Source organism: Pleurodeles waltl, chromosome 5 (genome assembly GCF_031143425.1).
Source record: "Pleurodeles waltl isolate 20211129_DDA chromosome 5, aPleWal1.hap1.20221129, whole genome shotgun sequence".
NCBI lineage: Eukaryota > Metazoa > Chordata > Amphibia > Caudata > Salamandridae > Pleurodeles > Pleurodeles waltl.
In genome coordinates this window covers 905,728,520-905,755,507 of record NC_090444.1, presented here as the reverse complement: position 1 = coordinate 905,755,507, position 26,988 = coordinate 905,728,520, and the positions used below count along the sequence as shown (strand labels likewise).

The following is a 26,988-nucleotide window of genomic DNA, read 5'->3' as shown; positions in this document are numbered from 1 at the left end:
TTCTGTCTTGGCATTTGGGTTACGGTCCCTCCACATAACACCTAAAGGCCCCATGATCACGCCAATCCTGCAGGTAGGTCAAGCAAATGTCTTCCCAACTCTAGCTTGAGGAAGTAAGGCCCTAAGATGCTGCAACAGCATTATTCTGGACAAAATGTTACTTAAAATGTATAAGCATATCTTTCAGTTACCTGCTCATTCATCCCCTGCACAAATCAGGATGGAGTCAGCATTATCAAGCAGTCAATCGCTTGAACTGCGGCCGTTGTGATGTGCTGCCATAAATTCAAACTGGCAAAGGAAGGTTCACTTGGTTCCTCTCTTTGGTCCGAATTGGAAACAAATACCCGTTCTCCAGCCAGGGACTACTTGCTGCAGGCCCGGGACACTCTCAGCCTAATAAAAGCTAGGGATCTTCCCCTAAATCATCAGCAGTATAAAACCCTGACAAAACCAAGTTCATGAATGCTCTCGCTGCTAGATGACAAGGACTACCTGTCCCGACGATGCTATGGTTGGATGACGCTCCAAAGCTACACGAGGTTGAAACCACAGAGGTACCTAAGCAAACCTTTCAACGACTGGACCAAGGCCTAGTTTATGAAATATAGGTTGTGTCTATTGCGGATCTTAAACCACCTGCCTGTATGGAAAAGACCAGGGGCGCGTGTGGCCTGTCAGTTATGTCTCCAGAGCCAGGAAGATATTGTTCATGTACTCTGCCTGTGCCCTCCTCTCATGGGAAATTGGCACAAGCTCCTATGGAACACACATGGCATCAGGTTATGCAGGGGGTCAGTGATGGCCTGTTTTGATCCAACTGATTCAAGGCTGAACAGCGCTCTGATGCAATTGTTCTTGAGACTTAAGACAAAATTGGGCTTAGGCTTATGAGGTGGGAAAGGGTTCGGGGTGATAATACGCTGTGAGTACATTAATATTTACCACACCTTCACCTAATAAATGGTTAACCCCTTTAGATGCCCTGTCTGTTGTATCAGCACCCTTTGTGACAACTAAACCTAGTCTTTTATTATATTTTGCATTTCTTGCACCAATACTTTTGCACTTCACAACATCGTTATTGGATGCAGGCTCAATCTGTGTTTTTAACTTGACCGAATTTTAAATCTGATGCTTTTACAGACCATTTGCTAATGACTTATTGACTGCAACGTGATTGAGCACAACACTAGTAATTTTTGCCTCTCCAGTCATCTAGTCACATCACTTTTTTCAGGGCTGATTATGTCTATTGCTATAATATAGGAACCATGTCTGCCTTGGGCAAACGTGTCTTTTTCTTTTCTAATTTCTCTTCTTTAGTATCTTACTGAGTACTGTATTGCATTGCAAATTATTATTATTTTTAAAATATAAATCACGCAATAAAGATTAATAATAAATATTATATGTATATTATGTTAAGTAATATTTATAGTAAGCATTTTATATTTTTTCTAAAATAACGTGGTTATGCACGTAAGTAATGTGTGAAGTGAAGGAGTTTACCTACTGTAGCTTATATTGGAGTGGGAATAGTAAATCTTACTCCTCAGAAGTCCAAACTTTTCCCTACTGTTGAGCAGACTGGAGTGGGAATAGTAAATGTTACCCTCTGACGTCCAACACTATCCCTCCGGTTGCTCAGACTGTAGCATGAATAGTAATTTTAACACCTCTGATGACTAACAAGTTCCCTACTGTTGCACAGGCAGGAATGGAAATAGTAAATTTTACCCCTCCGAAGTCCAATACTTTCTCTACTGTTGCACAGACTAGAGTGGGAATAGGACATCTTGCCCCTCCAAAGTCCAATACTTTCCCTACTGTTGCTTAGACTAGAGTGGGGATAGTAATTGTAACCCCTTCAAAGTCCAGTCCTTCCCCTACTGTTGCACAGACTGGAGTCAGAACAGGAAATTTTACACCTCCAAAGTCTAATGTTTATTCTACTGTTGAATAAACTGGAGTGGGAATAGTGTATCTATCATTCCCAGATTTAAATACATTTCCTAATATTGTTTAAATATATTCATTATTAATATTTATCATTTTAGTTGCATAGCATATATTTTTATTAGTTTCTAAATTTTTATAATATTTTTTGTAAAAGTCTTAATTTTTTACTTTTTATTTCATTTGTTGAGTAATTTATATGTTTTGGAATTTAATTATTAGTATTTGTGATGTGTTACGCAAAAAATATATATGCTTTTTATAATAGTACATTTAAACTAACAAATAAAATTAAAATTATGTACAATATAATTTTTTAATAATTGTGCTTTATATATACATATAAACATACACACATATATGCATGTGTTTGTATAAGTACATATTTTTATACAGTATTAAATATTAGTGAGATTTATTTACCCAACATTATATTAATGGTGTATATTACAATATTTAAGATTTACTACTTTAAACTATGTGTGTGTGTGTGTGTATGTTTGTATAACTAATATATTTGTATGCCTTTAAGGATATTTGTGTGAAACAATTCTTTTAAAAATATTTGTGTACTTACCATTATAAGTACAGGAACACAATATTTTTGTTTACAGTATTTGACATTTGTAATGCACAATATTGTTTGTTTCGATATTATATCAGTGATCCCAGCAAACTAGATCAATGCACCAGAGACACTTACAGGAGAGGTGAGAATGCTCAAGTGCCCCAGGGCACTGCTCCTGGGTATGGAGGTGGTTCAGCCCCAAAGTGTGAGAAAATGGTCGATGAGAAGTAAAAAAGGACCTCTTCACCTCATGAGCACAAACCTCTAGATGACACTGTGAAGGAGTTCCAGGGACAACTGAGGGCACATAGCCCTAACCACACAAAACCAAATAATAAATCTGAAAGAGTCAATGGTCATACTTCAAATACAGGGCAGGATGTTGGTGAACTAAACCACTAAGTGTCAGTGGTTGACAAGGCACAAGAGAGAAATGAAGACACAATCTAGAGTTTCCAGAGTTTTGAATCCTGGGCACTAGCATCTATTGTCAATTTGTAGTCCAGAAGTGAAGATGCTGGTAAGACTGATTGTACAATTGGCCTGGAACTAAAATTCAGTTTCTGTGAGATGTGTGTGAGTCAACAGCTGTGTATTCCACAGCAGCAGATTGGTGCTAAATCCCAATGCCAAACCTACTAGTGCAATTGCTTCAAATGTTTTGGTGGAGGGGCAGTCAGGATGATTGGATAATGAAGAGACTGCTATGGTCTTCTGAAACTTTTTCCCTATAGCCAACTGGATTAGTTGGTCTTCTCTTTCAGCTCTCCTATCTTCGCTTCTCGTCTTTGAATTAAGAGAGAAACTTTTATACATGCAAATATATGTTAACAACCTTCTGATTTTCTTTCACCACTAAATGCACTTTATTTAATTTGTAATAACCACTCATACTCCAAAACATACCTGAAGACCAACAGACATTCACCTCTCTTCTGAAGTCATTAACTGGTTGAATAATAATCATGTGTGTAATGCTATCTGTGACCACTGAGTCCATTTTGTGCTTAGCTTAGCTTCAAACACCGTCATATTGGTGGTGCAGGTATTTTTTTCCATGCACAACTCATGCAACATGTTTTTCGCTCCTCTTACTCTCTTTCTCACAAAGGTAGGGACATAACACAGAAGACTGAGGGATGTACCAGAGAATGTTTATGGTATGGAGGGGAACAGTTTGGTTTTGTGAGCGCACCTTGGGATGTGCCCAATCTCTAAGCGTGCTCTAGCAACACGGACAGGTACAGCCAGCGTTTGAATAACAACTTACAGCATGGGAGGGGGGAGTTACTAGAATTCTTCTCTCCAGCTAGTTTAAGGTATTTAAGAGGGAAGCTTGATGACTGGGGTTAGACAGAACTCATTCCGGGAGGGGACACCTTTGCCCGGATTCCCATTGAGGGTGGTTCTCTCTTTCCGCAGTCGTCTGGGTTCTCGACTTGAAGGTGGCAAAGAGATGTCACTGTCAAGCCCCATGGTGATGTATTTTTAATTCATATTTTTAGCTTTGCATTGTGCATGGATATATAATCACCATATATAGATATATTTTACTTTCATTGCTTGTTTCTATGATCATTATTATTCTACTGCTGTGATTATTTTCAGAAGTGTATTTTTGTTGCTGCATTTGACCTGAATTTTTCCCTGTATGAACCTTGAGAAGTACCTTAATGAACAAGTTACTTACCTTTGGTAATGAATTAGCTGGTAGAGACATATTATATTTGCGGATTCCTTACCTTAGAATTTCCCAAGGTGTCAGACTGGATCCGGAGACTTTTCTTAGAGCAGTAGCCTTCCGCGCCATTAGGTGGCATCGGTTGACTCCGGGTCAGTCATCGGCGTCGTGGTCGCAGTGATGACGTCAGGTCAAATATAGGTGCTCCTTCGGCATGGTGACGTCAGTTTCTTTTCACGACTTTCTACATCAAAGCACAGAGCCATGAAGAACACTGAACTGGCGCACAAGAGCTAAGGCCCTAAAAGGGGAATCCCTGTCCCTAGAAATCAGTTCGCAAGCGGGGAGGATGGGTGGGTCGGTAAGGAATCTACAACTAGAATATGTCTCTACCAGATAATTTTTTACCGAAGGTAAGCAACTTGTTCATCTGATAGAGACTTCTAGTTGCAGATTCCTTACCTTAGAATAGATAGCCAAGCAATACCATCCTTGGAGGAGGGCTGCAAACCAAAAATCATACTAAAATGTCCTGCAGGACAGAACGACCACAGCAGCCGTCTCTGAGGACCTGACTGTCCAGGCAGTAATGCTTTATAAACGTGTGCAGAGATGCCCATGTTGCTGCCTGACAGATTTCCAGGACAGGAACTCTGTGTGCTAAACCTGCGGTAGCAGCAGTTGCGATGGTGAAGTGAGCACTCAAACCCTCTGGAGGTTGCTTCTTTGCCAAAGCGTAGCACATTTTGATGCACAGAAGCACCCATTGTGAGATGGTATGCTTCTGCACCGCCTTCCCTTTCTTTTCACCCACATACCCAACAAAGAGTTGATCGTCCATCCGGAAATCACGCAAATAAGATAGAACACCAATGCTCTTTTTGGATCCAGAAGGTGGATTGGCTCCTCCTCATGAGAAGAATGTAGGGTGTGTAAAAAGTAGGCAAAGTGATGGATAGGCCCACCTAAAAAGGTGAGAAAACCTTGGGAAGGAACGATGCACTCATGCATAGCACTACTTTGTCAGTATGTACAGACAAGAATGGAGGCTTCGACGAAAGAGCTTGGAGCTCACTCACTCCGTGAGCAGAGGTGACAGCCTCCAGAAAGACTGTCTTGAGGGTAAGGAGCCACGGAGGACAATTATATAATGGCTCAAATGGAGCACACATCAAGTAAGTGAGAACAAGACTTAGGTCCCAGTGAGGCATAAATAAATGGAGTGGGGAGATACAGATGAGTAAGACGTTTGAGGAATCTCCCCACAATAAGGGATTTGAAAAGAGAAGGTTGCTCTGGTAATCTCAGAAAAGCCGAGACAGCCAATAGGTAGCTTTTAAGTGTGTCCAAAGCAGAACCCTGATGAGCTAAGGAAAGAATGAACAATAGAACCTCAGAAAGAGGGGTAGAGAGAGGATCAACTGTTTTGTCCGTGCACCATGCCACAAATTTATGCCAACGACAGGAGTAAACCATTTTGGTGGAGGGACACCTGGCTGCCAAGATAACATCGTTGACTTTGGACGGAAGGTCAAAAGCCATCAACTGCCGCCGCTCAATCTCCACGCAAGAAGGCAGAGACTGGACAGGTTTGGGTGAAGAACCGTCCTCTGCTGCTGAGATCGAAGATCCTCCCAAAGGGGCAGTCTGATCGGAGGATCTGTGGTCATGCTCAATAGCGCTGGATACCATACTCTTCGTGCCCAGTCTGGAGCCACAAGGATGACTTGTCCCCAGTCGTTCTTGATCTTCTTTAGTTCTCTGGGAAGAAGTGGTATTGGTGGAAAGATGAACAGGAGGCCTGAGCTCCACTTGAGACGAAAGGCGTTGCCATGCGAGAACCTCCTTGGAAACTCCAACGCGCAAAACTGCCGGCATTGCACGTTCTCTGCAAAGGTCAACAGATCTAACTAAGGCTCTCCCCACTGCTGAAGGAGGCCCTGCGCCGAGACGCCATTCGTGATCGACTATGCATCGACAGCTGAGTTTGTCTGCTCTGGCGTTCACAGAAACTGCCAGATGTTGAACCACCAGAGAAATGCCCTGATGTGCCAGCCACGTCCCAAGGCTTTACAAGGCTCCAGGACCCCACACCACCCTGTTTATTGCAGTACCACAAGGCGGTGGTGTTGTCCAGGAACACCTGCACCACTTTCCCCTTCATAGAGGAAAGAAATGCTTTCAACACAATTTTGATCGCCTGGAGCTCCAGCAGGTTGATGTGAAATCCGGACTTCGCTGGAGACCAGAGGCCTCTGATCTTCGCCTCTCCCATGTGGCCACCTCAGCCCAGAAGTGATGAGTCTGTCAATACTGTAATCTCTGGCTGAGGAAAGGAGAGAGATCTTCCCTTGACCCAATCCTGATTCGAAAACCACCACTGCAGATCTTTAGCAGTTCCCTCCGAGATCTGGGCCATGTCTGAGAGATTCCTCCGCAGCATCTACTGGAACTTCAGGTCCCACTGCAGAGCCCACATATGCCATCTGGCATGTGTCACTAGCAGGATGCTGGAGGCCATGAGGCCCAGCAGCCTCAGAGTCATTCTCACTGAAACCCAGGACAGAGGCTTAAACATTGGAATCATAGCCTGAATATCCTGGACTGGCGGATCGGGAGGATAGGCCCAAAACTGCGCTGTATCCAAAACAGCTCAGATGAAAGGAAGCACCTGAGAGGGGATCAAGAGTGACTTTGGCATGTTTATAGTGAACCCCCGCATGTGGAGGAGGTTTGCCGTAGTCTGAAGGTGGGAGACGACTTTCTGGGGCGAATCCGCCTTCAACAGCCAGTCATCCAGGTAGGGGGAAGACAGAAATCCTTGTTCTGCGTAGATAAGCTGCAACCACGGCCATCACTTTTGTGAACACCCACATAGCGCTGGTAAGGCCGAAGGGGTGCACGGTAAACTGTAAGAGCTCGTGACCTACCACAAATCATAGGTAACTCCTGTGGGCAGGCAAGATGAGGATATGAAAATAAGCGTCTTGCAAATCCAACGCCACTATCCAGTCTCTTGGGTCCCAGGCAGAAAAAACCTGAGCCAAGGTGAGCATTTTGAACTTCTCCTTCTTGTTGAAGAGATTGAGGGTCCTTAGGTCGAGGATAGGACGTAAGCCCTTGTCCTTGTCTTTTTGGGCACCAGAAAGTAGCGGGAATAACAACTACAGTCTACTTCTGGTGCAGGGACCCTGCCTAAGACCCCCTTGGCCAAGAGAGCCGCAACTTCATCGCGGAGAAGTGCCAAATGATCCTCTGTCAGGTGGCCAAAAGATGGAGGCATGCCCAGGGAGGTGGGGAGGGGGGTCTCAAACGGAAGGGAGTAGCTCCTTCGGACGATCTGCAAAACCCACCTGTCCATTGTGATGGAATCCCAGTGGGGCATATCCTGCTGCCAACTGGCTGAAGTGGGGGAACGGGCTAGGAAGGCTTGGTGGCTGCAGCGGGGGCAGGGTGAACTGGGCAGACCTCTGATTCCCTGTCTCACAAGCACATGGGATTCCGTGTGAAGAGGCTGAACAGCATGCGTGGCACATGGATGGGGAAGGGACACGACAGAGAGCCCCTCCTGTGGCCACGAAAGGGGCGAAAGGTGGACTGTTGGGGGAGAGGGGTAGTGGAAAGTCCATGAGACTGAGCCGTAGCTGGGGAGTCCTTAAATCTCTCCAGCGCCGAGTCCGCCTTATCTCAAAGAGATGAGAGCCATCAAAGGGCATTTCCATGAGGGTCTGCTGGATATCCCCTGAAAAACAGAAGTTCTCAACCAGGTGTGGTGTCATAATGCCTCTGTCAATGCAACCGATCTACCTAAAGAGTCAGTCGTGTCCAGCCCACATTGTATGGTGAACTTGGGTGCGTCTCTCCCATTGGCAACAGCCTGGGAGACGATAGCACGGGCCTCCTCCTGGATCTACGGCAGAACTTGCATGACCATGTCCCACAAAGAGTGGGTATAACGGCACAAGAGGCACGCGGTGTTCACTGACTGCAATGCCAGACTGGAGGAAGAAAACATCTTCTTCCCAAAATGGTCCAGTCTTTTTGATTCCCTATATGGGGGAGTGGAAGGGGATGTGCCAGATGACGAAGATGCCCAAAAATGAGGTCCTTGGCCCCATATAATTCCTTTAGTTGGGCAAGGGTCACTCCAGCTCCCAGAAAGTTGGAGAGGCGCATAGCGGACCAAGTAGTAGGCTCCATGAATGGAGGCCTAGAGCGTTAATGCTCTTCCCACATTGCATCGTCTGAGCAACGGAGTGAAGTCGAAGAAAGCCTGGCCTTCTTCGACGACTACTTTTTCTTACCCAAATGTCCTGATGATTTCAAGGATGACAGTGATGGTGGACTCCGCGGCTGGTCGAGACCTTCCTCTTGAGCGAGACCGAGAACAATGCGGAGTCCAGCACCGGGCCACCATGAGCTTTAGGGACCGCTCCCTCGAAGCCTTTGGGTGCATGGCCTGGCACTCTGAGCACGACTTCGGGTTGTGTTCGCGCTCCAGACACCACACACAGACCCGCTGCGGATTCATCACCGATATCATTCGGTGACAATCCTCGCAAGACTTGAACCCGATCTTCGGAACATCCTTAGATGCACCAACAGCCACCACAAAATTCGACAAAAGTGTTTAAGTTGGTCAAAAAGTAACCAGGGTAGCTCTTCTCCGGATCAGCGCATGGCGTGGAAAGAAAATAACTGATGTCACTGCGCTGAGGCAGTGCCTATATTTAACCCAGATGTTATCAGGGCGACCACGATGTCAAACACAGACGTGGAGTCTCATGACGCCATCTAACTGTGCACAAGGGTACTGCTTGAAGAAAAGTCTCTGGGTCTAGTCTGACGCCTGGGGAAATTGTGAGGTAAGTAATCTGCAACTAGAAGTCTCTATCAGATCAATTTACTACTCATACTAAGAGTGCTGCATTGTTGGTATTCCTTTCATTTTGCCTTTTCTCAGTCTGAAGTATAGCAAAACAATGTGGTACCAGGATAAAACATGGAAAGTACATAATGACAGTAGTGCTTGAATTCTTATTAACAGACTCTGAGAATGTGACCTCTATCCTCAGGAATTCAAAAAGGCAGTCCTTCTTGCCGCCCAAGGTAAGAATCTCACCTCTTTCTTGTTTCACAAAAAGAACAGGATACCAGTTGACAGTGCCACTTCTCCAGAAGTTTCAACTGTCCACTGAACTATTTCTTTGGGAGATGCTCATCAATAGGGAAATGAAAACAGGACTCAAATGCCAGAAGAAAGTTGTGAGAGAAGAGAGGGGGAAAAATAAGAAGCAAAGTCTCAACGAAATGGGGAACCACCACTGCAACTCTGAAGAGATGTGGCGCAAATGCGAGACAGTATTCAGTCCGGAGACATGGTCAGTTGAACAACACATTATTTGCACACACAAGACATTCAATTCATCAGCATTGTAAGCTGTTGCTCCTAAAGCTCACAACCTTGTAAAGGATAGCCCAATGCCATCACGGAAGAGCATTCTGTATCTTCTTTTCCACAGATATCTCCATTGGTTTGCAGCATGACTTGTTGATCTTAGCCCTGGACTTAATCGTTGACCTAAACATTTGTTTTAGAGAATACTAAGACTATTACTCTCACTCCTGACACAGAGTATTCTTATTTTGCTAATTAAGTTAATTGCAGTCATTGAGATGCTGACACACTACATTTTTTTTGTTTTTGTAAGACCTGGCATGGCAGTGATATTAGTATTAAAACAGACTCATGCCAGCCAAACTTACTTTTTTAAGACTGCCTTTTTAATAATCATCATATGTTAGACTTAATTAAAATGTCATAGTTGCATATGTTAGATGAAGTGTACATATTAAGGTTGTGTAATCATTTAGCATGAAGTCACTGCCCTCTGCTGGTAAAAGGTAGTGAGAATGGCATATTCATCCAGTGACTGAATAACAGAATGTATAAATAGGAACCCTGGGTTCAAATGACAGCTCCCCAGCTTGACCAAATTTTGTGATTCGATGCAAATCACTTAACTTCAATGTGTTGCCTTTGGACCAAGTATCAAATCTGAGGCATGTTGAAGGAATCAGTAGAGGTTGTGAGCTATGCAAAAACTAAAATTCATCAGTGTATGTTTTAATAACCCACAGGTTGCTCATCAAACATTAATATTGGCCAAATATATAGCACATGATGAACTGTCATCTCTTGGTTCACTCCTGAAAGAGTCACCACAACATTGGTTATGGGGAAACATTCATGTTGAAGATGCACTTTTTTAACACATGTCATTGCAATGATCTAATCAAATGTGCCAAGTGAAACAAAAGTGTTCAAGAAATAACCTGACATCAGATGGCAAATAGAAATGTTTCTTTCAGGCACTGAACTGCTTTGTTCAATGTAGCTCTTTTTTAACACTTAAATCACAGACTTGATTGTTACAGCAAGTAGGTGTGTTTTACTAGCAAAAAATAATAACATGCACCTGAATTTAGATGAAACCACCAGAAAGGCTTAAAACCTCCAAATGCATGAAAGGAATGAGAACTAGCATACGATCTTTAAAGCCCTTCTCAACAAGAGGCATTTGAAATATATTAATATATAATATTTGGATAAGGAAAGACAAACAAAGAAAGTAATCATTTCACAAGGAAACAGCCACCACAAAATATGACACATGTTTGAGACGATAGATCGACTGCAAGAAATGAGAGGATAGATTTAGAGTAATAAATGGAGTGCAACTGGAAAGCAAGGTAAATATTGGAAAGAAGAGGATGGGATAACTCAAAGATTTAACTTTATCAAAAACACGTACTGGTGAGGTCTGAGTGACACCTCCATATTGGTAAATAAACAATGGCCTGTATTTATACTTTTTAGCGCCGCATTTGCACCGCTTTTTGATACAAATACAAGTGTATTTTGTAAGTTTGCACCACTTTTGAGTCAAAAATTACGCAAATGCGGCGCTAAAAAAGTATAAATATGGGCCAATGTTTCATAATATGTGTCATGGAAAATATTGCGGCCGAAAATAAATTTACAGTGACACAATTACCTTAAGCAGACCTCTATGGAAGAAGGTTAACCCTTTGTATAACAAAGCAATTGGTTGATTTCTGTGAAGTTCTAAGGAGCTCTGGAAGTCTTCATGTGCAGTTGAATAGTCCTGTATTTTAACAGAGGAATTAAAATAAACAGATTGTGGATTTTTGGAAAGCATATAAAAGATGAAACTGAGATGCAAATTATAGTTTTCAAAACAGAAAACAAATCTAATAGACTTGAGTGATTAAGAAAGCTTTCATACTGGTACACCTGTAATATGAAAACAATACAATGTTATTCAAAAGGAGAAAGAGGTTGGGTGACTGCTTTAGAGGGATAATGAACAAGTTACTTACCTTCCGTAACGCTTTTTCTGGTGGACACAATAGCTACCTGTGGATTCCTCACCTTATGAATTTTCCCAATGCGCCAGCATTCAACGGAAAATCTTCTTCCCAGCTCTCCACGTCGACGTAGGACGTCACAATTGCATGGCTTCACGCAACTCCGTCTGACGTCACTGTGCCAATAAGAGGTCCTCGCCGGCGTGCTGACGTCAGTTTCCTCATTTTTTACGTGTCTTTGAGGCGAACAGGTGAAAACCAACCTCACAATAGCTCAAACGAATACACACGTAAGACCATAATGATGTAATACAATTATAACCATCATTTATACATACATAATGTTACCAAAACATATATACACTTGTAAAACAAAAGCCTTGGCATGACCAGACAGGCAACGGGGAGGCAGGTGGGACTGTGAGGAATCCATAGGTAGCTAATGTATCTACCAGGAAAAGCATTACGTCTGGTAAGTAACTTGTTCATTTGATGGATACAACTACCTCTGGATTCCTCACCTTATGAATAGAGTTCCAAAGCAGTACCGCACTCGGAGGTGGGTGCCTGACTGGTCACACCAAGAAATCCTGCAATACAGAACGTGCAAAATGGCCGTCCCTCCTAACCTCCGAATCCAAGCAATAATGCTTTGCTAAGGTGTGGAGGGATGCCCAAGTTGCTGCCTTGCAAATATCCACCACCGGAACCCCTCTAGCCAGGGCCAAAGTGGCAGACTTAGCCCTGGTCGAATGGACTCTAATACCCTCAGGGAGAACCTTCTTTGTCAACGAGTAACAGACCTTGATACAAAGAATGACCCACCTGGATATAGTTCTTTTATGGACCGCTCTGCCCTTCCTCTTTCCTACATATTCCGTGAATAGCTGGTCCTCCAACCGAAAGTCCTTTGTCCTCTCAATATAAAAACTGAGAGCCCTTCTGGGGTCCAAACGATGGAGTCTGTCTTCCTCCTTTGAGGGATGAGGAGGTGGGTAGAAAGATGGAAGGGTAATGGTCTGTCCAATATGGAAAGGAGTGACAACTTTAGGTAGGAAAGCCGCCCTGGTTTTCAGCACCACTTTGTCAGGAAAGAATAAAGTAAAGGGAGGTTTAACACTAAGGGCCTGAAGCTCACCGAGACGTCTAGCTGATGTAATAGCTATCAGGAAAACCTTAACGGACAAGAATGCATGGGTTCAAACGGTGAACCTATTAAAAAAGTTACAACGAGATTCGAATCCCACTGAGGCATACGAAAGGGAGTGGGAGGAAATGTATTTGTTAAACCCTTTAAGAACCTAATAACAAGGAGGGTTGATCCGGAAGACAAAGAAAGGCTGACAGTGCCGCCAAACAGCCTTTAACTGTAGCAACTGCACAACCCTTGTGTGCTAAAGCTAATGCAAACAACAGAACATCAGACAGATGGGCCCTCAAGGGATCCATTTGTTTCTCTCCACACCAAGACACAAATTTTGCTCACCTGCCGGCATAAACAGTCTTAGAGGAGTGTCGCCTGGCCGATAAAATAACATCCACTACCTCTGGAGGGAGAGAGAAAGCACTCAGATTGCCCCGTTCAATCTCCAGACATGTAGGTGCAGGCTCTGGAGGTGGGGATGTAGAACCTGCCCCTGCGACTGTGAGAGGAGATCTGCCCTGAGAGGGAGGCGGAGGGCACAGTGAGAGTTGGAGAAGTTCCATGTACCACACCCTTCTCGGCCAATCCGGAGCTACTAAAAGGACCTGAGCCCAATCTTGGTGAATCTTCCTCAGAACCTGAGGAATCAAGGGTATGGGGGTAACACATAAATCAACTGGTCGCACCAGGACATCTGAAACATGTCCCCCAAAGCTCCTTGCACCGGATACTGGAGGCTGCAGAACGACGGACAGTGCACGTTCTCCCGAGTGGCAAACAGATCTATCCGCGGAGAACCCCACCTCTGAAAGATGTGACAGACCAGATCCGGATGGAGACGCCACTCATGATCAGCCGATAAATGTCGACAGAGTGTCTGCACGTACGTTGAGCACTCTGGCCAGATGAATCACTACCAAGCAAGTCCGATGGTTCTGAGCCCAGGACCAGAGCCGCAGAGCTTCTCTGCAGAGAAGGTAAGACCCTGCTCCTCCCTGCTTGTTGATGTACCACATCGCGGTAGTGTTGTCTGTCAAGACTTGAACTGACTGACTGCGAAGGGACAGGAGGAAGGCCTTGAGAGCCAGACGTATCGCCCGCAATTCTAACAGATTGATATGAAAAGTCTGTTCCACTGGAGACCAAAGACCTTTGATCTCCAGGTCCCCCTAGATGAGTTCCCCACCCTAGAGTGGAAGCATCCGTTATGACCGTGGCCACTGGAGGAGGCAGTGAAAACAGCCTGCCAAGAGAGAGGTTGCCCTCCACAGCCCATCATCGTAGATCCGCTGCAGCGTCTCTGGAGATCGATATCGACTCCTTGAGATTCCCCTTGTGTTGAAACCACTGCCTGCGGAGGCACCATTGGAGAGCCCTCATGTGCCAACGTGCATGAGTGACCAACAGAATGCAAGAAGCTAATAGACCGAGCAGGCGTAGGACCTTGAGGACTGGAACAACCGCTCCATTTTGAAACACTGGAATCAACGCCTGGATGTCCTGAATCTGCTGAGGCGGAGGATAGGCCCGATTCAATTCTGTATCCAGTACTGCCTCTATGAACAGGTTGCGCTGCGAGGGCTCCAGGTGAGACTTGGGCACGTTTATCGAAAAGCCCAGACTGAACAACAACTGAGTTGTCATTTGCAAGTGATGCAGCACAAGCTCCGGAGACTTGGCTTTGATCAACCAATCGTCCAGGTAAGGAAATACAGATATTCCCTTCCTTCTGAGACTTGCTCCAACCACCGCCATCACCTTCGTGAAGACTCGAGGTGCTGAAGTAAGAACAAACGGAAGATCCGCAAACTGGTAATGTTGCGAGCCCAACACAAACCGGAGATACCTCCTGTGCGACTTGAGAATAGGGATATGAAAGTCGACAGACACCATCCAATCCTCTTTGTTCAACGCCAGAAGTACCTGCGCTAGAGTCAGCATCTTGAATTTCTCCTCTTTGAGGAACCAATTCAAAATCCTCAGGTCCAGGATTGGTCTCAATCGACCATCCTTCTTGGGAATCAGGAAATATCTTGAATACCAACCCTGACCCCTTTCCTGCTCTGGAACCAACTCCAATGCACATATTGATAACAGGATTTGAACCTCCTGCTGCAACAACAGAAGATGGTCTTCGGAACAAAACGAGGGACGGGGAGGGATGGTAGGGGGGGAAACTCCTGAAAAGGAAGAGCATATCCTTTCCTCACAATATTCAGAACCCAGGAGTCTGATGTGATTAACTCCCACTCGTGGAGAAAAAGACGTAATCTTTACCTTACAGGAGAAGTATGGCTAAAAATGGGCAGAAAACTAGGGCTGCTTCCCTTGTTGTTGTCCTCCAGAGGAAGAGGATGATGCAGGGAGCTGCTGGGGGGCCCCTCTTAACCGAACCCTCCCCTGCCCTTTAAAGGACCTATATGGGAGGCTGGTAGGCTGCTGGACTGTGGACTGGGGTCTCCCACGATAAACGGCTCCACGCCCAAACCCCCTGAACCTCCGAAAGGACCTGAAAGGGGTAGTAGTGGAAGCCCGCAGATCCAAAGACTTTGCTGTGGCCCTACTGTCCTTAAAGCGCTCTAAGGCAGAGTCAGGTTTAGCACCAAAAAGCTTTTCCCCATCAAAAGGCAAGTCCAAGAGAGTATTCTGGACATCCGAAGAAAAGCCAGAGGACCTCAACCATGCATGCCTCCTGGTAGCGATAGAGGTACCCATTGTCCTGGCCACCGAATCTGTAGAATCCAGACCAGACTGGATAATCTGTTTAACCACCGCCTGAGCGTCGGAGAGGAGTTCACTAAATTGTCCTTGAATTTCCTGCAGCAGGTCTGGAACCATCGATTTAGCTGTGTCCATCAGGGCGTGCACATATCTACCTAGTACACAGGTAGTGTTTGCTGCTTTGAGGGCCATACTACAGGAAGAAAAAGCCATCTTTGCCGACTGCTCCATTCTCTTGGACTCCCTGTCTGAAGGAATCACAGGGAAGGAGCCTGGTGCAGACCGTGTGGAAAATGAGGCTTGAACTACTAGACTCTCCGGAGTAGGATGTTTCGACAAAAATCCCGGAACTCCAGGAGCCACCCTATACCTTCCTGCCACAGATCTGTTGACAGCTGGGGATGACACAGGCTTCCTCCATACCTCTAAAATAGGCTCCATAAGAGCATCATTAAATGGCAGCAATGGTTCTGCTGAAGCCAAAGAAGGATGCAGGACCTCAGTTAGAATATTAGTTTTCACCTCCGCAGCCGGCAACGGAAGATCCAAAAAGATTGCCGCATTCCTGACCACAGAATGGAAAGAGGCCTCCATAAACACCCCTGGAGAAGAAAGGTCCCACCCTGGGGAATTGTACAGCCCACTGGCTGAATCAAGTCCTTCATATTCCCCCAAGGGTCCCGCAATCTCTCCTTCCTCCAGCAGCTGCCTTTGGTACTCCTGCTGCTCCAAAAGCCTTAAAGCTTTTTAGTGCGACCTCAGCCTGGCCTCTAACCTTGGCATCAACATGGAATTAGACAACATCGATGACCCCGGCTTCAGGACTGAAAGACGCGGACCAGGAGAAGGCGGCTGACTACGGTCCAATCCGGAGCCATCCAACGCCGGAGCGGATCCCATCGGCGCCACGGTCACCTGAGGCTCCGTCATCGGCGTCGACTGATAAGGTGATGTCATCGGCGCCGCAGGTCTATAAGGTGATGTCATCAGCGCCGCAGGTCTTTGAGGCGACATCATCGGTGCCGAACTGGAACCCTCAGCCGGATAAAAGAGCATAAACGGCGCCACCTTGTAAGGAGACGGGGAGCCCAACGCAAATGCCAAAGGACCCGTGGGAAAAGCCAGTGCACCAGCAGGGGCCATAGCATTAAACATACTAAACATGGCATTTAAAAATGCCTCCGGATCCGCTACCGGAGGCGGGAAGGCAGGATACTGCTGGCCTCCATGCAGCACTTGTGTCAGCTGAGCATCCGAATCCTGCGCCGCAGGTGAAAAGCGAGGACTCTCTGGAGGCGCGACCACCTCAAAGGCCCATGGCGCATGAGAAGCCCGAGGGCTTTCAGGCTGTGGAGTCGGAGTAGGACTAACCTCCCACGTCGCCATCTAGATGGAGACCTGGACCTTGAACAGCTTTGAGCCACACAACGCTGAGAGTCGTGCCGACGTAGTTTCTTATGTCTTTTCGACAAAGTGTGAGAAGACAATCTATGCTGGCTTTTATGTCCTTTCTTCGCCTTAGCCAAGAAGAGTTTGGCTTCTCTCTCCTTCAGCGCCTTTGGATTTATGCTCTGGCAGGATACACACTCCTCAACGTCATGCTCAGAACTTAAGCACCAAAGGCAATCATCATGAGGGTCAGTAATCGACTTGCGACCCCCGCACTCTTGACAAGGCTTAAACCCCGACTTCCTAGGAGGAGAAATTGTAGCCAGAAACAAGGTGGAACACCTTCAACAGTAGCAAGAGCTAGGAGAAAACCGTTAGCGTCGAAGGCACGGAAAAAAGGGAACTGACATCAGCACGCCAGCGAGGACCTCTTATTGGCACGGTGACGTCAGACGGAGTAGCGTGCAATTGTGACGTCCTCGTCGACGTGGAGAGCTGGGAAGAAGATTTTCAGTTGAATGCTGGCGCATTGGGAGAATTCATAAGGTGAGGAATCCACAGGTAGTTGTATCCATCAGAAATGCAAATCGTTATTCGGAGAAGTGGTTATTTGGCAGGTTCTTTGTCAATTGAATGTCTGTCCTACTGGCAATACTTAAATGCTGCTGGATATATTAAAACAATGTGATGTTCTCGTGAGAAGGAAGTAGTGCAAGGTTATGTCAGATGATGACAATGTACTTTAGTATTAGAGATAGATTTGGTACTGCCAGTTCTTGGTAAATTCAACAGACAGCGAACTTCGAAGCAGACAGACAGCTGCACTGGCCAACTGTGGCCAGTTGTACTATAAGGTGTTGAAGGTTGTCAAATACAGTTAATTTGTTTTGTTGAAAACTTTAGGTGCAGGGTAACCTTGACCTTGAGTATTATGTTAAGTCAGCTGTGGCATATTCTAACCTAGACATATCCTTAATAGCTGTTGGAAAGACCTGTTTCTGAAGGGCCATCCCCAGCCATTTTGCCTTCCTCCTTTTTTTCTGACCCTGTTTTTGCTGGCTTTAGGACAAGTGCTCTGTATCTAAAATATGGTGAAATTGGCATATTTGGGTTACTGGTAAGTCCCTAGCAGAGTACACCGTGAGCCAAGGCCTGAAAATCAAATGCTACTAGTGGGCCTGCCGCACTGGTTGTGCCACCCACTACATTATCCTTTTAAACATGCCTCAGGCCTGCCATTGTAGAGCAGGTGTGTGCAGTTTAAACTGTTATTTCGACCTGTCAAACGTACCCACCTCCCAGGCGCAAAACCTCCTTTTTATTACATGTAAGACACCCGTAGGGTAGGCCTGGTTAGTCCCAAGGGCAGGGTGCAGTGTATTTAAAAAGTTGGCCATGTACGTTTAAGTATAACATGTCCAGGTAGTGAATAACCAATTTATTTGTCACTATTGCAAGGAATACCTCTCCCATTAGCGACTATGGGGATTGCCTTAAAACATCTTTTAAGTGTAATTTCCAATTGGGAAAAGATAGAAAATTGAGTTTGGTGTCTCAGGACTCACAGTTTAAAAACACATCTTTTGGTAAAGGTAAATTGCAGGTTCGAAAATACCACTTTTAGAAAGTTGGCATTTTCTTACTTCAACCATCCTATGCCTCAGCCTGCCTCCAATCCACATGTGGCCTGTGTAAGGATAGGTGGCAGCTACCTTTTGGACATTCCATCCAGATAGCCATAAATACAGGACACTCAACTGCCTCTGCATTCAAGCTGCATACTGATGGGTCTTCCTGGGCAGGAAGTGTGGAGGGGCTCTCACTTCCACTTCAAAGTGTAGTGGCCTGACCCCACACAAAGGACTGATAACCCCCCACAGACATCGTAGCAGACTAGTCTCGGCTGAAAAGGAACTGGGGCACTTCAAAACCATTCTCTGAAATCTTCCCCACTTCAAAGGCACATTTGAGTATAAGTACTGGGCCTCTGATACCACATACTCTGAACACTTCTGGTCTGAGGACATTCTACCAGGAAGAAGGTCTGCGGTATTGTCAGGGGGGACTGCCACTTTGCTGTTTGCTCTGCATTTTTGGCCTGCTTCCTGCTACTTCTTGCCTGGCCGAGAGAGGATTGGATGTAACTCTATATACTGCAATCTAAAGTTTCTCCAGGGGTCTGACTGAGCATGCGTCCGGTTTCTAAAATCTCAGGGATTTCCAATACTTTACCTGCATCCTGCAACCAATACATGGGTTCCTCTGCTGTAAGTCCTGCTCTGCCAAGTGTTGCTAAATCCAATTGCGGGCCCTTGGAGGCGAGTGTGGTGCTGCAAAAACTGACACAACAACACCTGCGCGTCACTTGGAACCAACGCATCCCGCTGCAGTAACAATGCTTTTGCCGCTGCCTGCACCGAAGACGCAGACACTGCTTCACGATGGTGTGATGCAATGACACGACTTACAACGCAGCCCCAGCTTTGCCAATGCAGCACCGGTGCATCAGAACCAGTACTCATTGCTTCTGGACTTGGGCACACCAACGATGCTGCCCAATCAGGTATGGTGGTGCTAGGACAATGGGGCCACCTTCAAAACATCCACCACAACATGTTCTTTCTGTCTAATCATCTCTGGGTCCCCACACCAGGTTAGTGGGGAACCCAAAATAATAACCCCTCCCTCCATTCAGTGTCTTTATAGCTTCTCTCATGGTTGGAACTTTTATTTTACAGCTGAGAGTAGTATGTGTTTTAAGGGTCTTGTTTGTAGTAATATTGCAGTAGGCTTGCTAGCTCAGAAAATGTGTAATGTACTACACCCTCTAGGGGCTAAATATATGGTTACACTGCAATACATTCAGTCATTTTCTTTTCATGTGTTTATGTCCTCTAGGGGCTAACTAAATGGTAACATGACCATGTTTCTTACAAATGCTATTTTCATTGTGGTGCCCTCTAGGGGCTGTTCTGGGCATTACAGTCTAATGGCAAATGCTTATCTCTGATAAATGTTTTTATTGGGTTTATATTATAATTGTATATGTTTTATTAATCGCTCCTTGTTGCAATTAGGATCATGCTTCAGGCCAACTTAACATCCTCATTACACTATGACTGTTTAAACACTCTTGATATGTTTGAGTGACCCTTCTAGTTTATTTCTCTCGTTATTCCTCCATGGCTGTCTTGTTTTAGGAACTGTGTTAGCAAACCAGCAACTCTGATGATGCAGATTTAAATCAGGTTGTTAAATGGCAGCATTTTAATTTTTGGCTGCAGATAGAGGAAGAAGGTAAATGGAAGTGCTTTAGTTATATGCATGGCCACTGGAGGGATGTGGCAGGAAAAGCCCAAATTATGAGGCAGGGATGATCAATTTATATGGCAAGAAAAGTCCAGTTATGAATTTACAACGCCAATAGCTCTAACTCAAGCAAAAGTGAGACCCATTGAATTGCAAATGCTTGTTTTTGTTTTGAATTCAGGGAAAATGGGACTAGAACCTGAGTTTAGGAAAGGGGTAAGGCTAACATACCAAAGATCAGTGGCAAAGGCAAACGGTGAACAGAATAATATAGAATTAATTCAAATGGAGGGACACCCTTACTTAAAACTTGTGTTTCCACTGGTAGTCAAACTGCATGAAGTATTTAACAGGATATAAAGTTCTATAATGTTTATGCCTTTAATGCTCAAGAATACCAGTTCTGACACTTTCAAAAGTCTAAAAGTATTCCTTAGCCTTTCGTCCATCAACGCATTACACCTACACACATTTTCCTGCACTCTAAACTGTAATGCCTAATTCATAAAACAACTTAACTGAAAGCTGCATGCTTTACTCAAATAAAGAATTCCATAGGAGGTGTAAATCTCTACTGTCAAAACCCCAAATGCAAATACTTCACCGCTGTAAAATGTTTAGTGAAAATGTTTAGCCTCTGTCAACCCATTGCTCATTCCACAAAAGAAAAACAAAATGATTGACATTCACATGTAAGGCCCAGTGCCACATCAACTGTTTACCCAGTCATCAACATCCACTGGTCAGGCTAATTTCAAATATCTTTCACATATTCATAGCCTCTCCTGTTCTTTTTTCCACTGTCCTAAATCCCTGCTCAGGGAAAACGGACTCAGATGCTGAAAATAGATCTTGTCTTCTGCCCTTCTACATTTTGTTATCCCACAAATGTAACCGCTACACCTCTCACAAAACAGTGATAAGCCAGCAAATATAAAAATATAATTACTATATCACTGAATGTGCTAGCTCCAATACAACTCAAAATATGCTGAAAAAAAAACCAACTAAAGGAGTGCCATTATCCCAATGGGATCATTTGAGAAAAAATGGATGGAAACGTCTCACCCACATAATTGTGGCGTGCATCATCATAGACGATTCCGTCCCACCCAGGCAGGATATTAACAGTAAGGTGGTCTCAACCTAGAGGTGCAGGATATCAAAATAATCTGTTCTGGATAGAACGGAGATCCAGATCAAGTGTTAAAACTACCTTGGTGTAAGCACAAATATATCTCTTTATTCAGTGGGTACACCAAGCACCGTTAAAAAAAAACAGCTGAATGTAGCCAGAGATATAAAGTCTTGGTCATCCTGCCTACCAACATGTTTCAGCTCCTATCTCTAGGCCAAAAGAGTCAGGGTAAATAGGATCCTGTGGATGTCAAAGTACTACCTAGAACTGTTTGATATGGTTGTCAATGCTCATTGATCTGTCTTAAATGTTAGACAATAGATTCTGACTATTGAAATCATATCATCAATATGATACCACTATTAAATTAAATCAGACAATGGGTGTTGAAAATCAAAGAAAGAAATATTTTTTTTTAAAAACTTATTACTGGCAAAAATATACTTCTACCTTGGCATCTACACAGTACACCATCCATGTTTGGCAGTTCCACTGGTGGTTTTGCTCCCTCACCAAGCGGAGCCCCACCTAACTCCAGGCCTCAGGTGAGGTGAGTGACTGTGCAAAAGGGTGATTAGCAATTGACTGGACTTCAAGTCCTACAAGTCCAAACATGCACCTACCACCAAGGTGGGCCCTTCATCCCTACTCCAGTGACAGTTGGGGCCTGATCACTTAAAACATCACAGGAAGAGGAGGGTTGATCCTTATCCACACCAAAACAAGGTTGGACACACTCCTGACATCGTACCTGAAACAGGTACTATAATTAAGACTGTTAATATTCCCTACAGTAACGCAAACATGAATTCCACACAAGACCGCAGACTAACTTTAACAATGTGTATTGATGTAATTTGTTTCAAGTGGGATTTTAGAAGAACAATTCTTTTGTGCCTTACATCCTCTCAACTAGAAACAATAAAAACCCCAAAACACTTGGATTCAGGCCTTCAGCAAAAAACAGGCCAGAAAACAGTTTATAAATCAAGGGAGTGAAAATGAAAACTTGCAGGCCGTCAATTGTGTTGCTGATCTCCCACGCCATGCTGCTAGTATCTGATAGAGCACCTGTGGTGTACAAGCAGTTTAGGAAGTTGGACTTACTTTTAGGATCTTGTCTAGTAGCACATACAATTAAACTGGTCTCCTCTGATGATCTAACATGGACAAACTAATCTCAGATCAAGCTCTGCCAGGGAAGCTTGTACAAATTGAAAATCAACTTCTGTATGCAAATATGTTCAAACCTCTCTAAGCAGCCATGTTAAGTATATGAAATATGAGTCCCCATGTTTGATCCTTTTACCTTCCAGCAGATGCTACAACTGAAATGCTCTTCTGTACCTGGCACTGATTGGTGAGGGAATAGCCATGATAACTTGAGTTGTGTTACAAGCCATTACTGAGGTACTAATAATGGCCAACAAAGACTCTCTAATGCATCGCTCTCTCCTGCAACTGTAAGACTGTTAGAGCTATTAGGCATTAAGGAGCTAACACCCCTGAGGGGCTTAATTGAGGCTCAACGAGAACTGATTGGTAGAATGCAAACTGTGAGCTGTGTGCTTAAACTTTCAGTAGGAGACAGGGGCGTAAGATGTAAATTTTGTGTACTGTTCAGACTCCAAAGATAAACAGAATGAGAATTCAGAAACCAGAACAATTTCCTCCTTAAACACAGGCTTTAAACTTAATACTGTTCCGACTATAATCCAATCCAAGAGGTGGATTCATTTGAACTAAAGTATATTAAAGAAAAAGTTACTTATCCTCTTTCTGGAAGAGACTCAATATAGCTGAAATTCCTCACCTTTTGAATTATTCCCAGCCATCAGGCTGGACCAGAAGCTTTTCAGCAGTACCTCTTAGTGCCAGAAGGTGGTGTCTTGTGGCTCTGCACCGATGACATTCGACTCCAGAAATGACATGGGGAGGCTATATAAATGGCACTACTACACACCTACATCCGTTGCTTTCGAGACTATGCCCGTCAAGATGCAGTGCCCCAAAACCAAATTAGCAGACAGTGTACATATACCTAGACTTGGGATTATATTAACAGTTAGAGTCCAACCACAGAACCTAGAGGATTGGAAGGTTGGTTAGGAATCTGCAGCTAGATAGAGTCTCTACCAGAAAGAGCATTACTGAAGGTAAGTAACTTGTTCTGCTGATAGAGACGTTTTGCCGCATAGTCCTCAGCTTTTCAATATATGCCAAAGCAAGATCTGCTCAGAGGATGATCTGTGGATGGGCTCAAGCCAAAAAGACCCTATAAACGAGCCTGACTATCCAGACAATAATGCTTGATGAAAGTATGGAGAGATGTCTAAGTAGCCACCTGGCACATTTCTAGGACAGGGACCTGGAAGAGTGAACATGCAGTCATTCCAGAGGAGGTTTCTTTTCCAACCCATAGCAGACCTTAATGCATACTACAATCCAGCAGGAGATATCTTTCTTCTGCACTGGCTTGCCTTTATTCGCTGACATAAAAGCTGAGTGCTCTCTTGGGGTCCAAGTGATAAAGCCTGTCCTTCTCCTTACAGGGATGAGGGGGTGCACAGAACGCCAATAGGGCCATAGACAGACTGACATGGAACCTTTTACATTATATCTGGTGGCTTCTCAGAGGTCTTGAGGGACTCGGGGGCAGGGGGGGGTTCCTCAGCCAATAAACAAATGCTGTATTTCTAGGGAGAAGACTACTTTTTATTAGTTTTAGTAATGAAAATAACATATTTATAAAAGTCAAAAAAGAGATGCTCATGACCATATTGAGAAACTATTAGCAGAAGGCTTGGCTTCTAGAATTCCTGAAAGGCTGTCTGGGGATGCTTGTCAGAGTCAAGCAGTGTTGAAGGGATTACTGCAACAAATCTCAATTTAGTATACTAAAGGGCCTTTTAGTTCAGCAGGCTCCTGTGCTTACACTTTTTAAGGCCTCCACACTTTATGGTCAATACTGAGGCATGACACATTGGTAAATAAGAGCAGGCTAGACAGTGAATTTGATAACCTGCTTATCAGTAGAGGTATTGGAAGGCTGGCAACCCTGTGTTTGGGATTTGGATCTACTAATTAGGATGTTTCCTAAATTATGAGCTTTAAATTGGCAGTGTTCAACCAAGACCTTGTCCTCCTAATTCCATTTTAAATATTCTTGTTCCCTGGAATTTTGGTCCCAGAAGCTGATTCTGACCTAATACTGTCATCTTATTATAAAATTTAAAATAAAGAAGCATTCACACATACTTCTGAAGATTTTTGGTCTCTTGAAGCATGGAGTCTGAGAGGTTGGATTCCTGGGGTAAGTGACTGTGACAATTTCAGCGTATTAATCATTAGTCGAGACTGTTCATATATAATGGGAAGCGCAATTAAACCTCTCTACCCCAACAGACTTTACCTGCTATGTGCCTATTCACACTTGTCAAAGTTGGAAGGGCTTGAAAGATCAGATTATTTCACCATGAACTTGTATGAAACCAAATTGCAAATACTGTTCCACACATTATGCATCATATTTAACGTTTTACTGAGTAATTGAATTCCCTCCTCCTAGGACGGTTCTGATGTCATGTCTATATTTTAAAAAGTACTGGCAAAGCAAAGGTCTGAATTTTCCAAGCTGGTATGATGGTGTTGTGGCAAAATGCGTGCAATTAAAAAAGTACCTAAAAATAACCATTACATCTAACTTTAACAGAACAGGGTGCTTCCGAAAACGGTGGTGCATGGGTGTAGAAATATATTTTTGGTTGTAATTCACATCATAAGGATATTAGATTCTTAGTGACAGAAAGAAAAGGTACTACTAGCTTTGGATTATTGTACACTGACTACACAATTTAGGCACAAAAGGATGAAGGAAAAAAAGGGTAAAAAATGAAATAAAAAAATAATGGAAAAGTAAAATACTGGCCTACCAGCCCTGGCACTGGAGTGTGTTTCTTTTTAGCAGAGTGTGGGCATGATCAAGAAAAATGTTTTCACTCATGGTGCAACAAAGCCAATAGCTGAAGTGGATAAATCCATTGTTGCCTAATTTATGCTGTGGTAGGAGCACACTTTTAAGGTCAGTTGAACAGACCAACAGATGAATCAAAGTACCTATATGCATGTATAGGTTTTTTACTTAAGATTTTTTTTTATTACATGAGGCCGGGACAATGGTGAAATGTATCCATAGGCCAGAGTTGACAAGCATTTGCAAAGTTAATTGGTCTCACCTTTGGTTTTTAGCAATGTTGTGTAATATGGCAAAAAAAAAAAAAGTGCTATCAAGCCTTTGCCTTTCCCTTTTTGTAGGTGTGTGCATCACAAGTGTGCTCCAAAAAATGGCACTAGTGCTTTTTTCTTTTAACCGATACAAGTTGGATTAGTAAATAAAGAATAAAAAAACAGCAAATTAGTCAACTTTCTGTTTTTTGAGGTGCGGGTGGGGGATGACAACACAAATGATACAGATGGGGAAGCGATGCAGTGTGGCTAGGGAAGGAGGCAAAAGAGGGAACGAACCAACACACAGGACAGATGATACACAGATGGGGGAAGCTACGTAGAGGTTGCGGTTGGAGAAAGCAATACAGACGGCCTGAGGAAGTAACACGGAGGGTTGGAGGAAAACAACACAGGCTAGAGCGGGGGGAGAGACAACAAGAAATTAGAGAGAGGAACACTGAGCTTTTGGGGCAAGCAAGAAAGTAATGTGGAGGAGAGAAGTACACGAGGGCGAGCACAACACATACATTGGGGGAAAAGAAGCACACAGGTGATAAAGAGCAACACAGTGAGAGAGGGAGGAAAGATCAGCACATAGGGAGACAGCTGGAAAAAACGTGCACTCTAGTGGAGTGCTTAAACAACCAGAAAAAAACATTACTAGAAAGTGAACAGACCAAGGATAGAAGTAGTGAGTCAATGCTCCACAGAAGGAACTAACACAAGACAAAGCTCACACAAGCTGACAAATGCAAGAAAACAAGAGTGACAATAAGCAAATCAATGATAAGAAATGGATGGCTCTCTAAACCCAGAGTAAGTACACCATAGGTCTTTATGCCAACAGTCAGCCTGCTCTATCTGGCAGTCAGAACGTAAAAAGGAGATCAATGTCAATGATAAATATGTCAAGATAAAATACTAGAATGGCTGCTCCTCTCTTCCTCCACAACCTCCTTGATGGAGAAAAAAAAAATTCCCCTCTCCAAAAGGATTCTGATGTAGGACTGGCATCGCCAAACAATGTTTCACGTTACACCTATTTTACTTTCAATATGACAGGCTTAAGAAGGGTTTCGTTGATTGGAGAGTACCCTTTAATTCAATCAATACGTATCTTCTATGGGAGTTTCTTCAGAACACTGGGAAAAAGATCAAACCATGGTTGAGCTGCGGCAGGGCTTCATAATGTAAATCTTGCTTCAAAACTGGGCAACAAAATGGCAAACACTCAAACTACATAAAGCTGAATTAAGGATCCATCTAGGTTGACTACGGGTACCAACCAACGTAAGCATATTTAAAAAAAAATATTCCTAATAGGCTGCCTTTGGTATCTCAGGAGGTTTTTCGAGCGGGACACTGAACAGTTATTAGACTGCAATTTGAAGACGATGCAATACTGCAAATATATTACATGTACTAACTTATGCTGCATCAGACTACTGTTGCAAGACACT

The 26,988-nt window shown here is 44.0% G+C and overlaps 1 protein-coding gene across 3 annotated transcripts in view; it reads right to left on the bottom strand.

Moving 5' to 3' along the window:
• Positions 1–26,988, bottom strand: part of TTC13 (tetratricopeptide repeat domain 13) — an 815,569-nt gene that overhangs the window by 547,620 nt on the left and 240,961 nt on the right. For all 3 annotated transcript variants that reach the window (XM_069235032.1, XM_069235030.1, XM_069235031.1), the window contains exon 8: positions 11,267–11,377. In XM_069235032.1, coding sequence (XP_069091133.1) covers positions 11,267–11,377 — 111 coding nt within the window. The remainder of the gene's footprint in view (positions 1–11,266; positions 11,378–26,988) is intronic.